This window comes from Chiloscyllium plagiosum, chromosome 2 (assembly GCF_004010195.1).
Source record: "Chiloscyllium plagiosum isolate BGI_BamShark_2017 chromosome 2, ASM401019v2, whole genome shotgun sequence".
Lineage (NCBI taxonomy): Eukaryota > Metazoa > Chordata > Chondrichthyes > Orectolobiformes > Hemiscylliidae > Chiloscyllium > Chiloscyllium plagiosum.
Genome location: NC_057711.1, coordinates 93,120,226 through 93,134,256, shown reverse-complemented (window position 1 = coordinate 93,134,256; position 14,031 = coordinate 93,120,226). Strand labels below are relative to the sequence as shown.

At 42.4% G+C, this 14,031-nt stretch overlaps 1 protein-coding gene across 1 annotated transcript; it reads left to right on the top strand.

Moving 5' to 3' along the window:
* Window positions 1–2,631: 2,631 nt before the first annotated feature.
* On the top strand, window positions 2,632–12,849 carry hint1 (histidine triad nucleotide binding protein 1). The gene is made up of 3 exons (XM_043714316.1): window positions 2,632–2,800; window positions 5,889–5,993; window positions 12,590–12,849. Exons 1-3 carry the CDS (start codon window positions 2,708–2,710, stop codon window positions 12,752–12,754), a joined length of 363 nt encoding a protein of 120 aa, XP_043570251.1. The 5' UTR covers window positions 2,632–2,707; the 3' UTR covers window positions 12,755–12,849.
* Window positions 12,850–14,031: the final 1,182 nt, after the last annotated feature.

Below are 14,031 nucleotides of genomic sequence, written 5' to 3'. Positions count from 1 at the left end.
AAATCAGACGACGAAAGGCTGTATCCTAATGTGGTATAATCTAGGAGAGTTTTACAATAGGGGTAGCAGATTTAAAAAGAAATGAGGAGAAATTACTTCACTGAAAAGGTCATGAATCTGTGGAATTTACTACTCCGACCTAACGGATGCTGGGACATTGACTAAACTTGAGGAGGTGGACAGGTTTTTAGACTAATAATAGTTTGAAGGGTTTGGGAGAACAGGCAGGAAAGTGGAGTTGAGGACAAGATGAGATCAACCATGATCATGTCAAATGGCAGACTTCAGTTGTTGAATTGTCAAGTCCTGCATTGAGTTTTTATTTTCTCTGAACAAATAGTATTTTGTTTTTATTTGTCTAAATGTAAACTTTGGGGGAGTGCAGACTGTAAGATTATTACATGTAGTAAGATGTGTGCATTCAAATAATTTTACTCAATGACAATCAGAATTGTAAAAGCAATTTGCTTTACTTTGCAGAGCAATTTTCTTCACCAATCAGATACAAAATAACAAACAAGAACAGAAATTGCTGGAAAGCTCAGCATCTGTGAAGAAAAATCAGAGTTAATTAGATTACATTACAGTGTGGAAACAGGCCCTTCGGCCCAACAAGTCCACAAACGAAACCCACCCATACCCCTACATTTACCCCTTACCTAACACTACGGTCAATTTAGCATGGCCAATTCACCTGACCCTGCACATCTTTGGACTGTGGGAGGAAACCGGAGCACCCGGAGGAAACCCACGCAGACACGGGGAGAACATGCAAACTCCACACAGTCAGTCGCCTGAGGCGGGAATTGAACCCGGGTCTCAGGCGCTGTGAGGCAGCAGTGCTAACCACTGTGCCACCGTGCCGCCCACAATGTTTCGGGTCCAGTGACCCTTCCTCAGAACTAGGAAAAGGTTGATTTATATGCAGAACATAGGGTGTGGGAGGGGGTAAGGAGTAAACGATAGGTGGGGACAGAGCATAAAGTGAGAGAGAACACTTGGATAAAGGAATGAATAGTTATTTGCTGAGGAGAATGAATTGTTGTTAATGGAAACTGTTAGTTGCTAACAAGGTTAGGTCTTTGGGGTTGGGGGCTAGGACATGTAAGGGTTCAGGCCTTAAAATTATTGAACTTGATATTGGGTCCAGAGGAATGCATGATTCCCAAGTCGAAAATGAGGTGTTGTTCTTCCAGCTTACGCTGAGCTTCGATGGAACACTGCAGCAAGCCTGAGACAGGGATGTTGGCCTGGGAACAAGCTGGTGCGGTAAAGTGACAAGAATTAAAAGGTATGGCACTGGAAAAGCACAGCCAGTCAGGCAGCATCCGAGGAGCAGGAAGAGTTGACGTTTCGAGCATAAGCTCGCAGAGACTTTTTTTTCAGGCTGAACGTAGATGTTCAGCAAAGCTACAGTCTACGCTTCATTTCCTCAATGTAAAGGAGACCACATTGTGAGCAACAAATTCAGTTATGCATTTAACGTACTACTCTGTTCCTGGCCAACATCTCTGACTCAGTTTTGCTGTAGAGTTCCAGCAGAGCTGAGTGCAAGCTGGAAAGACAACCTCATCTTTCAGTTGCAGACCCTGCAGCCATCCAGATTCAATATCAAGTTCAATAATTTTAGGGCCTGAACTATCCCATTTCCTAGCCCACAACCCCACACACCAAGCCTTGTTGTCACACAGTCTGCCATTACAGGGCAACTTCGATTATCCAAACAACACAGGCAGTGAGTATTTTGTTCGTACAACCGATTATTCGGATAACTGAACCCTTCTCTCCCCCCCGGTACAAGATACCTACTCCCTTCAGCATGTCACTCGCGCAGGCCCTCTATGTGTTTGCGGGCTGTCAGCAATGATTTAAAGATCAGGCTCTCGGTTGGGGCTTCTGGCGTCAATCGCTGGTTGGTGGCTTGCAAGCTGGCTGTGTTGTGAGGAAGGGCAGGAGGGACGAACTGTTCCCAAGGACCCCAACCCACCACAGCCATGGGCAGCCAGGCAATCATCACTTAGGCCAGTGTGGCCCCTACCACCCTGACTCCTCACAGACGTCCTCTCGTGATCTCTCCTCCCCAGTCAGTAAGCAAACGGTGCGCCTGAACAGGTCCTGGAGATCTTGTTCGGATAATCCAAAATTTGGATAACTGATGTTCGGATAATTGAGATTGTATGGTATACACTATCTACCGTTAGCTAACAGACTCTATGAACAGCCAGATAATTATCCATTCCTTTGTCAACTGTTCTCTCCCTTTGTGCTCCAACCCCACCTATCGTATAGTCCTTACTCCCTTCCCCCACTCTATGTTATGCATATACAGTAAACAGACATTTTCTAAGCTACCATCAGTTCTGAAGCAGGGTCATCGGACAGATGTTGCCAAACCTTTTCCAGCAAATTCTATTTCTGATTTACAGCATCCGCAATACTTTCGGTTTTTATTTCGGAAACACAATAAGTTGGTTATGGCCTAATTAATTTTCAATTTTACAGCTTCCAAAGATATACTTTCACCTGACCGTAGCTTCACGTGACTCCGCCGGATATGAACTAGCGCGTGGTTTTACTTCCCCACCAACCCCGTCCAATAGGAGAGTAGGGACTCCAGTGATTGACAGCCGGACCTGGTGGGCGGGGTATGGTGAGGCCTCTGCACGAGTGTTAGTCTGGTGTGTTCTGTGAGAGCACAGGCTGAATCATGGCACATAGTGTTCAAATTGGGGGTGATACCATCTTTGGTAAAATTATTCGCAAAGAAATCTCGTGTGAGCTTCTGTACGAAGATGATAAGGTAGAGCCTGGCGGGGTGTAAAGTGTGTGGAGAATTTGCCCTAATCCCGGGATAACTTTGCACTGAGGAGAGGCAGGGCATGTTTCCCTGTCAGTGCCTGTCCCTCTTTTTGATCGTGCGCCAATTGTTTTAAATGTTATTTAAAACTGTGAACGAGGTTATATCGAGGCCTAGTGCCTGTACTGACTCAGCCATCTAGGCCCCCACCAATCTGGAATGATCGGATGCTGCGCGGAAAGTGGAGGAGGGTGTGGTATGCTGAGCTTTCCCAGTAACTTCACTGCAGCCTTTTTCAACTTGTGTCTTCATAGATAGTGATGATCCGTCTTAAATTGAGCGCGGAGACTGTGCTGAGGTTTTCACGTCGAACTAGGCCGTCAACAGTCATTGCTGCACCAAAGCTGACCTCAGTGGAGGTGTTCTGATGTCAGCGGTGGTTTATTACCGACGCTTCAGACTCTGAGTCAGTCCATTGTGGACTGACAAATGGCAAGTAATATTCGCGCTACACAAGTTGCCAGGTCCAGTTCCAGCAGCAGACATGACATTCAATTGCGTTACCACTATTGAATCCCCATCCCCAGTATCACTATCATAACGTTACCCCATTAACCATAAACTGCACAGGAATAACCAAGTAAATATTGTGGCTGGTATAATTACATTTAAAAGACATCTGAATGTGTTTAGGAAGGATTTAGAGGGATATAGGCTAAGTACTAGCAAATGGGACTAAATTAGGCCAGGATATCGGATCGGCACGGGTGAATTGGACCAAAGGGTCTGTTTCCGTGTAGTACATCTCAATGACTCTAATCAATAGTGAGTAATTCGATTGCCATCTCGCCCACTATCTTCAGCATTTGCTGTCTCACAGTGCACTGATGCATAGTGGCAGCCGTGTCAAAGATGTACTGCAGAAATTTAGCGAGGCTTGTTAGATCTGTGGTAGGTACTGTCTTGCAGCACCAGATGCCTGGATTCAATTCCAGCCTTGGTTGACTGTGTGGAGTGAAATATTCTTCCCATGATCACATGGGTGTTTATCAGATGGTTTCTTCCCAAAGTTCAAAATTGGCAGGTTTGATTGGTTGCATAGTGTCCAGGGTGTGCAGGCTGGGTGGATTAGCCATGGTTAAATGCTGGGTTATGGGAAAAAGGTGGGGGTAGTAGATTGGGTGGATGCTGTTCAGAAGGTTGGTGCAGATTCAATGAGCCAAATGGCCTCGATCTGTATTGTAGGGATTCTATGATTTGTAGCTGCAACCGTCGAGAATCTTTTCCCCTTGGCAGCTGGTGACTTGTAGATAAAATCAGTGTACATAATCTAAAAGAAGTAGCTTTATTTGGTTTTTAAGAAAGAAGAAATATAAACTTACCTGTTTTAATCTGATAGCTGAGTTTGCTATGTGAGCTGCTAATTAAAATGTTGCTATTTGTAGTGCCTGCTCTAAAGTTTTATCTGATAAATTGGAATGCAAACTGTTCTTTTCCAGGAAAAATTCTGAAAAGAACTGCTCACAAAACTACCCTCTCTTGTCAGTCAGCAATTTCCATTAGTGTGTTGCTACTGTCCCCTGTATTTGCTCATCAGTCTCTTGTTGACTCTAAGGCATACCTTTTGGAAGCCTGTGTGAGCCATATCAACAGCAGTGCCCCCCACAACCACCTATGTTAAATTCGCCCAAAATCAAACAATCACTGACAGAATATAAGTTTCAGTGAAAAACAATTTGTGGAAATAATTAAGAAAATTAACAATCTATCATTTCCCACACTATGTCTCATGTACTCCAACTGTTTCGACTGTCCCCCTTTTCCACTTTCACTCTCCTTGTTTTTCACACGCTCACTCTCATTCATTCCCTTTCCAACTCTGCGTCTGCCCTTCCCTACTTTTCCACTGTCTCAAAGTGTCACTATCTCTTTGTTTCACTCTCCCTTGCTGCGACAATAGACAAAGCCCTTGTTTTTCTATTTGTTAGATACAATGTTCTGTCCACAGTCCAATGTAATGTAAAGCATATATATTGTGATTCTTGGAGTCAGTCCCCTGAGCTGAGGAGACTCTAAATCCCCTGTTTAAAATATTTTTTAACCCCCCATACTACTGCCTAACAGTGGTAGTGCTTATTTATTTCCCAGCACCGATGTCCTGTGTGCAAATGTCTGACACAGTGAAGAACAATGAGTATGTAAATGTTTATTCACATTCCACCACCATGAAGAAAGGAAACACCTAAGTGGCCAGTGACAAGCAGTGCCCTTCTTATCAAAGAGCAATGCTGCATGATCCAAAAATGTGAAGGGGAGGGCAGGAATTAAATCAAAGTAGAGTCAGAGGTAAGTTCATTCTTTGGATTCCCTAACAGTTAAGACTCAGAAGTATTGTGGGTCTGGAGCCACATGTAGGCCAGACTAGTAAGGATTGCAATTTTCTTCTCTAAAAGATATTAGTGAACCAGATGAATATTTCCAACAATTGATAACAGTCATCATTAGACTACTAATTTCAGATTTTTATTAAATTCAGATTCCACCATCTGTGGCAGGATTCGAACCCAGGTCCCCAGAACATTAGCTGCATTTCTAGATGAGCTGTCTCGTGATAATACCACAAGGCTATCACCTCCCCTTTCCCCTGTTTATATTTTTTTCATTTTTCTTTCTTATTGTTTTTTCTTACTGAGGTAGTGCTTATTTTTTCTTCCCTTGTTTATATCAGTCAGCCAGGGCTCCTTTATTGGTGTTGTTAACTTGGGCCAATCAAGAATCTCTGAGTAAATAAAAATACACCTGGTTCCAACCATACGCTCAGGCTGCCATCCCTATTGCCCTTTCTGACTGACTCTCTTGGTATTCGTTTCTGGCTGCATCTCTTGTTGATCCAATGCTGCCTTTACCCAGACATCTAGATGGATTCATGAATAGCAAAGGTTCAGAAGGTTTTAGGCCACATGCTGGCAAATGGGACTAGATTAATTTAGTATATCTGGTCGACATGGACACATTGGACTGAAGGGTCTGTTTCCATGCTGTACAGCTATATGACTATTTCATCAGAATGAAATGGATTTTCCTTTCACAGTGTATCGCTTTCAATGATATTCAACCACAAGCTCCGACTCATTTTCTTGTGGTTCCAAAGAAGCCTATTGCCCACTTGTCTAAAGCAGAAGATTCGGATGCAGAGGTGAGTGAAGTTTTTACACTGTTCTTAAAGTAATCCATGTTATGACAGCATATTGGTGATATCTTACAATAAAATATTTAAAGATGCTTAACAGACTATATGGAAATGGATGGAAGTAGTAAAAATTAGAAAAGTTTGGCTGAATAATTGGATGTGAAGGATGATGATAAAGGGAGAGCAGTGGAGAAGACCTCTGAGACTGGTCCAACAGCTGAAACTTGCTGATATTGGTGGGGCCTCAGAAGGAAGTTTCAAGTCAAAATGGATAGTTGAGGAGAGTAAAAGAACAGAAACTTAATGTTAAGGTAGGATGAATGAGATCATGGATCACTTCTATGAAAATAAAAATTTGAGCAAGATTTTAAACTTGATGCAATGGACTACAAACCAGTGTGGATCAACTGGATGTGTAGATGGGATGTACTCAAAAGTATTCTGGGCAAGTTTATATTTATGAAGGTTAGAAGACAAAAGGTCTGCAGTGAAGGGAGATATTGACATTGTTGTGTATGGAGTTTTAAAATTGTTAGTGAAGTTTTGAACTTCCCCACGCTAGGGATAATACAGTTTCTATCATGGACTTTAGGGGGAGCTGGCAAATTGGATATACAATTGGCTTGATGGTAGGAAGCAGAGGGTAATTGCAGAAGGATGCTTGTCAGATTGGAGTCCCGTGACTAGTGGAGTGCCTTGGGGATTGGTGCTGGGCCCATTACTGTTTGTTATCTATAATCAATGATTTGGATGAGAAAGTACAAGACCTGATTTGCAAGTTTGTAGATGACACTAAAATAAACGGTATCGTGGATATTGGGGAAGGTTATTAGAAATTACAACATGATCTTGAATATGAAGTAGGCCGAGATGTGGCAAATGAAGTTTAATGGCAAGTGTGAGATTTTGCACTTTGCAAAGTCAAATCAAGGCAAGAGTTTCTTGATGAATGTAAGGGCCTTAAGGAGTGTAGTGGAACAGAATGGCCTTGAAGTTCAGGTGCATGGTCCTCTGAAAGTGGAGGCACAGGTAGACAGGGCAGTGAAGAAAGCTTTTGGCCCACTGGCCTTCATCAGTCAGGACACTGAGTATGGGAGTTCCAGAGTTATCTTGCAGTTGCACAGGATGTTGGTGAGGCTGCACTTAGAGTACTGTGTTCAATTTTGGTCGCCTTGCTACAGGAAGGATGTTATTTAACTGGAAAGAGCGCAGAAGAAATTTACAAGAATGTTGCCAGGACTCAATGGTCTGAGTTATAGGGAGCGGTTGGACAAAATAAGACGTTTTTCTTTCGAGCATAGGAAACTGAGGGAATTTATAGAAGCGTATAAGATTGAGAGGCATGGAAAAGGTGAATGTACTCCGTCTTTTTCCCAGAGTTGGGGAATTGAGGACTAGACAGCGTCAATTTAAGGTTAGAGGGGAAAGAACAGAAAGGAAGCTTGAGGGACAACTTTTTTTACACAGAGGATAGTACACATATGGAATGAGCTGTCACTAGAGGCATTTAACAGCATTAACAGCATTTAAAAGGCATTTGGACAAATACACAGATAGGAAAGTTTTTAAAAGGATATGGGCCAAGTGCAGGGAAATGGGGTTAGCGTGGATTGACATTTTGGTTGGCATGGACCAATGTGTCGTAGGACTTTAAGATTGAGACTGTGCAGATGTCTGTGCTTATAATGTCCATCCTTTCCTTTCCTTCTCAAATTCTTAATTCCAACAACAACAACAACTTGTATTTATGTAGCATGTTGAAGTTATTTGAAGGCATTTAAGACACACAATTAGACAAAACATTTTTAATTCTAAACTACCATCGACCTGCCACTCCACCTCCAACTTCTGCCATATTTAAACTTAACTCCAATGCTACTTCCGCTGCTCCCCAACTTCTTTTTCTGATTTAATTTTAGTTAATATTGTCAATAGCTCCCTCCATTCATCTCTTTCAGCGTTATCATTACAGCCCCATTCCTTAAAGGAAACCCCAATCTTGACTTTTCAATCCTCAACAATGATCACCTCATCTGCAACCTCTTTTTCTCCCTTTAGGTCCTGGGCAGCATGTTGTTCATAGTAATGGCCCTGATCAAATCTCAGCAGATCAAAAATCAAAGCATTTTGTTTCTGCCACATCCTTATTTTATAGGGTTGGCAGGATCTAATGCTTCTTTTTAGGACTTTGTTTGGACTTTTACATCCACTAACCTGAATTTAGCAAATAGTCTCCACTACCTTTTGCATAACTCTTACTAATCAAGATGCAGCCCTTCATTGATGTTATCTGCAGACAATTTTAATTCAGCTATCAGGCCAGTTGAAAATCAAATCTTACAATATTTCTCGCCTCCATTCCCTTTCACTAATTCAAAAAATTGATGTATTATAGAGGTTTACAAAATTGCGGGGGATGGATGGGTAAATAGGCAAAGTCTTTTCCCTGGGTCGGGGAGTCCAGAGGTAGAGGGTTAGAGGGAAAAGATATAAAAGAGACCTTTGGGGCCACTTTTTCACACAGAGGATGGTATGTGTATGGAATGAGCTGCCAGAGGAAGTGGTGGAGGCTGGTACAATTGCAACATTTAAAAGGCATTTGGATGGGTATACAAATAGGTTTGGAGAGATATGGGCCAGGAGCTGGCAGGTGGTACTAGATTGGGTTGGGATATCTGGTCAACATGGAAAGGAAACCCTTTCAAGTTTCACAACATCTTTCATTGGAAGGAGACCAGAATTGCAAGCAATATTCCAACAGTGGCCTAACCAATGTCCTGTATAGCTGCAACATGACCTCCCAATTCCCATACCAAACGCCACCTTCACTATCCTATCTACTTGCGACTCCACTTTCAAGGAGCTATGAACCTGCACTCCAAGGTCTCTTAGTTCAGCAACCCTCCCTAGGACCTTACCATTAAGTGTATTAGTCCTGCTAAGATTTGCTTTCCCAAAATGCAGCACCTCACATTTATCTGAATTCAACTCCATCTGCCACTTCTCAGCCCATTGGTTGAGATCCTGTTGTAATCTGAGGTAACCCTCTTCGCTGTCCACGACACCTCCAATTTTGATATCATCTGCAAACTTACCAACTGTACCTCTTATGCTCACATCCAAATCATTTATGTAGATGACAAAAAGTAGAGGGCCCAGCACAAGGGGGCATAGCTTTAAATTAAGGGGGGGTAGGTTCTTTACTCAGCGAGTCGTGAGTTCATGGAATGCCCTGCCAGTAGCAGTGGGCTCTCCCTCATGGGCATTTAAGCGGGCATTGGATAGGCATATAGAGGGTAGTGGGCTTAGGTTAGGTGGGCTTGGATCGGCGCAACATCGAGGGCCGAAGGGCCTGTACTGCGCTGTATTCTTCTATGTTCTATGTCTATGTTCTATGATCCTTGTGGCACTCCACTGGTCACAGGCCTCCAGTCTGAAAAACAATCCTCCACCACCACCCTCTGTCTTCTACCTTTGAGCCAGTTCTCAATCCAAATGGCTAGTTCTCCCTGTATTCTGTGAGATCTAACCTTGCTAATTAGTCTCTCCCATGGGGAACCTTGTCAAACACCTTACTGAAATCCATATAGATCACATCTACTGTCTGCCCTCAGCAATCCTCTTTGTTACTTCCTCAAAACACTCACTCAAGTTTGTGAGACATGATTTCCCACACACAAAGCCATGTGCCATATCCTGAATCAGTCCTTGCCTTTCCAAATACATGTATATCCTGTCCCTCAGGATTCCCTCCAACAACTTGCCCACCACTGACATCAGGCTCACTGGTCTATAGTTCCCTGGCTTGTCTTTACCACCTTTCTTAAACAGTGGCACCACGTTAGCCAACCTCTAGTCTTCCAGCACCTCGCCTGTGACTAGCGATGATACAGACATCTCAGCAAGAGGCCCAGTAATCACTTCTCTCGCTTCCCACAGAGTCCTAAGGTTCACCTGATCAGGTCCTGGGGATTTATCCACCTTTACCCGTTTCAAGACATCCAGCACTTCCTCCTCTGTAATATGGACATTTTGCAAGGTGTCGCCATCTAATTCCCTACAGTCTATATCTTCCTTAGTATTTTCCAAAGTAAATACTGATGCAAAATACTCATTTAGTATTTCCCCCATTTTCTGTGGCTGTCTTTCCAAATCATGTATACCTTATGTCAATATCTTCTCAAGTAACTTACCTACCACAGATGTTAGGTTTACTGGTCTATAGTTCCCAGGTTTTTTTTTGCATCCCTTCTTGAATAAGGGCACAACTTTCGCTACACCTCTTGTCTTGCGGGACCTCACCCGTATCTACCAATGATGCAAAATCATCTTGATTAAATTCATGAGTTCATATTTTATAGTCTGTAACTAAAGGGGTTTAGATAGATGGGTGGTTCTAAAAGGAACTTTAATATTATAGTATTGCTACCAAAATGGAAAAAAAATTCTTTTTGGTGTGAATATGTCTTTATCATTTTAAGTGTCTAGGAACATATCCCTCAATATTTTAAACTCCATGGAATATTTGCCAAGTAAAGGAGACTTTGACTTTTTTCATTGATGAATCTAAATTGATATGGAAAGATTTAAGAGGAGATTTGTTACTGCTCAGAATCTAGTCACTTGCAGAGTGAAAAGCTGACTCAATAGAGTCATAGAACATGGAAATAGTCCCTAAAGTTGAACTGGTCCATGTTGACCATATTCCCAAGCTAAATTAGTTCCTCTTGGCTGTGTTTGGTCCATATCCCTCCAAACCTTTCCTATTCATGTACTTATCCATACGCCTTTTAAATGTTGGAAAACTGTATCTGCATCCACCACTTCCTCTAGCAGTTCATTTCATGTACAGACCACACTATATTTTCCAAAAGAAAAGTTTCCCCATGTCCTTAAAATTTTCTCTCCTCACCTCAAAAATATGTCCCATAGTTTTTAACTTCACGCTAGGGATAAGACATTTACTATTCCCCTTATCTATGCTCCTCATAATTTTATAAACCTCTATTAGACGACCCCTCAACCTTCTATGCTTCAGTGAACATGTCCAGCTTATTTTTATTACACCAAACCTCCATTCCTGCCAACATGACATCTCAACACTTAAAGGTATGAGCAATGAAAGCAAGTGTGCTAAACGCTTGTTAACTATCTTGTTTACCTGTGCACATTTCCAAGAAGTATGTACTTGATCCCTTAGATCTGTCTGTTCTAAACACTGCTGAAAATGTTGCTGGAAAGGCGCAGCAGGTCAGGCAGCATTCAGGGAACAGGAGAATCGACGTTTCGGGCATAAGCCCTTCTTCAGGAAAGGGCTACCCATTACCCATTGCCTTACCATTAATTAGATTACTTTACAGTGTGGAAACAGGTCCTTCGGCCCAACAAGTCCACACCGACCCGCTGAAGAGTAACCCACCCAGACCCATTCCCCTACATTTACCCCTGCACCTAACACTACGGGCAATTTAGCATGGCCAATTCACCTGACCTGCACATTTTTGGGCTGTGGGAGGAAACCGGAGCACCCGGAGGAAACCCACGCAGACACGGGGAGAATGTGCAAACTCCAGACAGTCAGTCGCCTGAGGCGGGTATGGAACCCGGATCTCTGGCGCTGTGAGGCAGCAGTGCTAACCACTGTGCCACCGTGCCGCCCACAAACAAGAACAATGAGCAATTGGATAAGTCCTGCCCTTGTTTGTTTTACCAAAATGCAATACTGCACATCTATCCAAATTAAACTCGGTCTTCTGTTCCTCAGCGCATTGACCCAATTGATCAAGATCTCTTTGTAATCTTAGCCTTCACTGCCAATTGTACCATCAATATTGGTGTCATCAACAAAGATTACCAGCCATGCTTCATATATAAAACCATTTAGATAAGAATATATGACAAACAAAAATGGACCCTGTACTGATCCTTGTGGTTTCCAGTCCGACAAAAACAGTCACCCCCTTTAGCCTTCGAAATTCCAGGGAAAACAGGCGCCATTTGGATAATCTCTCCTGTCCTCATAATGTAACCCCTGAAGTCTAGGATTCATCTTTGTAAACCTCTGTTGTACTCCCTCCCTTCCTTCTGAGGTAGACTTGAATACAAGAGCAGCACTCTCAATTGCAGGACATGGTCACACCCAGCCCCCACCATGTCCTAGTCACTAGTGTCTTTCTTTATCTAATTTTGGAGGGTAATCATGCAGAAATTTACTAGGATGAAATGTACAAATATTTTTCCATTGTCTCCTGAAAGTGATGACCCATAGAAATACAAATCTATACTTCCCAATTGCTCATTGTTCTTGTTTAGAGTTTAGGCTGTTTACTGGTTGAAAAAGCATTTCTTCTCACTTCCTCTTGGTCACTGAACCCAGTTGTAACATTTTAATATGGGGAGAATTAAACCTGGCCTCTCTGTGGCTTAGTATCAGGCCATGTCAGGATTAATTTATTATTAAGTCTCATGTTATGATATATATAGATGTGTGTGTATCTATGTTAATTATATAATAATTGTATTTTAGCTAGTAAATATGTTTTGTTAATTCTATGATGAACTGCACGGACTCAATTATGCATTTTCTTTCACCTGTCTTGTAGCTTTTGGGACACCTGATGATCGTTGGTAAAAATTGTGCTGCGAAGTTGGGCTTAACAAATGGCTACAGACTCATCCTTAATGAAGGCGACGACGGTGGACAGTCTGTCTACCACATTCACCTTCATGTAATTGGTGGACGTCAAATGTCTTGGCCACCAGGTTAATTGTTACTGGAATGTTGCTTGACCGCTGGAACAGTTAATGCAATCTCTTAAATAAAGAACATGTTACATGCTATGGTATGCCAATCTCAAAAACATTACTGCTTTTGTGTTTCAATTGTTATTAATCTTATAGAATGAATTCAGTTCAGAAATCTGCATGCAAATGCTGTAACTCATTGATAAAACAAATCTTGTGTGTCTCCATTTCAACCCTTTCAGCATTTATTTTTCCAAATATCATTCCTGTAGCTGTATTGCTGGCCACAGAGCTGCCTAATGTTAACAGTTGGGCAGGTGAATCATGATGTCTTTCCCACTGGGGAAATTAAATTGATACTGTATATGTATAATATTACAGGTGGTGATAGCCAGGTGGGTATTATCATTGGGCTATTAGTCCAGTGATGCAAATGGATGACTGTGATCAAATCCTGCCTTGGCAGATGGTAGAATTTTACTTCAACATAAATCTGGAATCAAGAGTCTGATGGAGACCATAAATCTATTGTCAATGGTTGGAAAAATCCATCTGGTTCACTAATGTCCTTTTTAGAGAAGGAAACTGCCATTCTTATCTGGTCTGGCCTACATGAGTCCAGACCCACAGTAATGTGGTCAGTACTAGCCTAGCCAGCACATGTCCACATCCTGTGAATGTGTAAAAAAAAAAAAAAAAAAAAAAAATTGAGGAGACCATATTGTGGTGGTGTTTTTACCTTTCTTTCGCGAATAGTTAAACTTTCCCAATAGGTTCTAGAATAACAACATTGGGGTAAAAACAATGACTGCAGATGCTGGAAACCAGATTCTGGATCAGTGGTGCTGGAAGAGCACAGCAATTCAGGCAGCATCCGAGGACAGGCAAAATCGACGTTTCGGGCAAAAGCCCTTCATCGGGAATAAAGGCAGAGAGCCTGAAGCGTGGAGAGATAAGCTAGAGGAGGATGGGGATAGAGTACCCGCTATGCTACTCTATCCCCACCCCCACCCTCCTCTAGCTTATCTCTCCACGCTTCAGGCTCTCTGCCTTTATTCCTGATGAAGGGCTTTTGCCCAAAACATCGATTTTGCCTGTCCTCGGATGCTGCCTAAATTGCTGTGCTCTTCCAGCACCACTGATCCAGAATCTAGAATAACATTAACCCATCGTTTTTCAGTTTTGAACTGAGTAGGACTGTTGCATTGTCCTACATACATGCCTAGTATTTAAGAGACCTGGTGCTTTGGTTGCAAAGGGTCTTCTATATTCTCTTTTGACCTTAACTGTGTCACTTTCA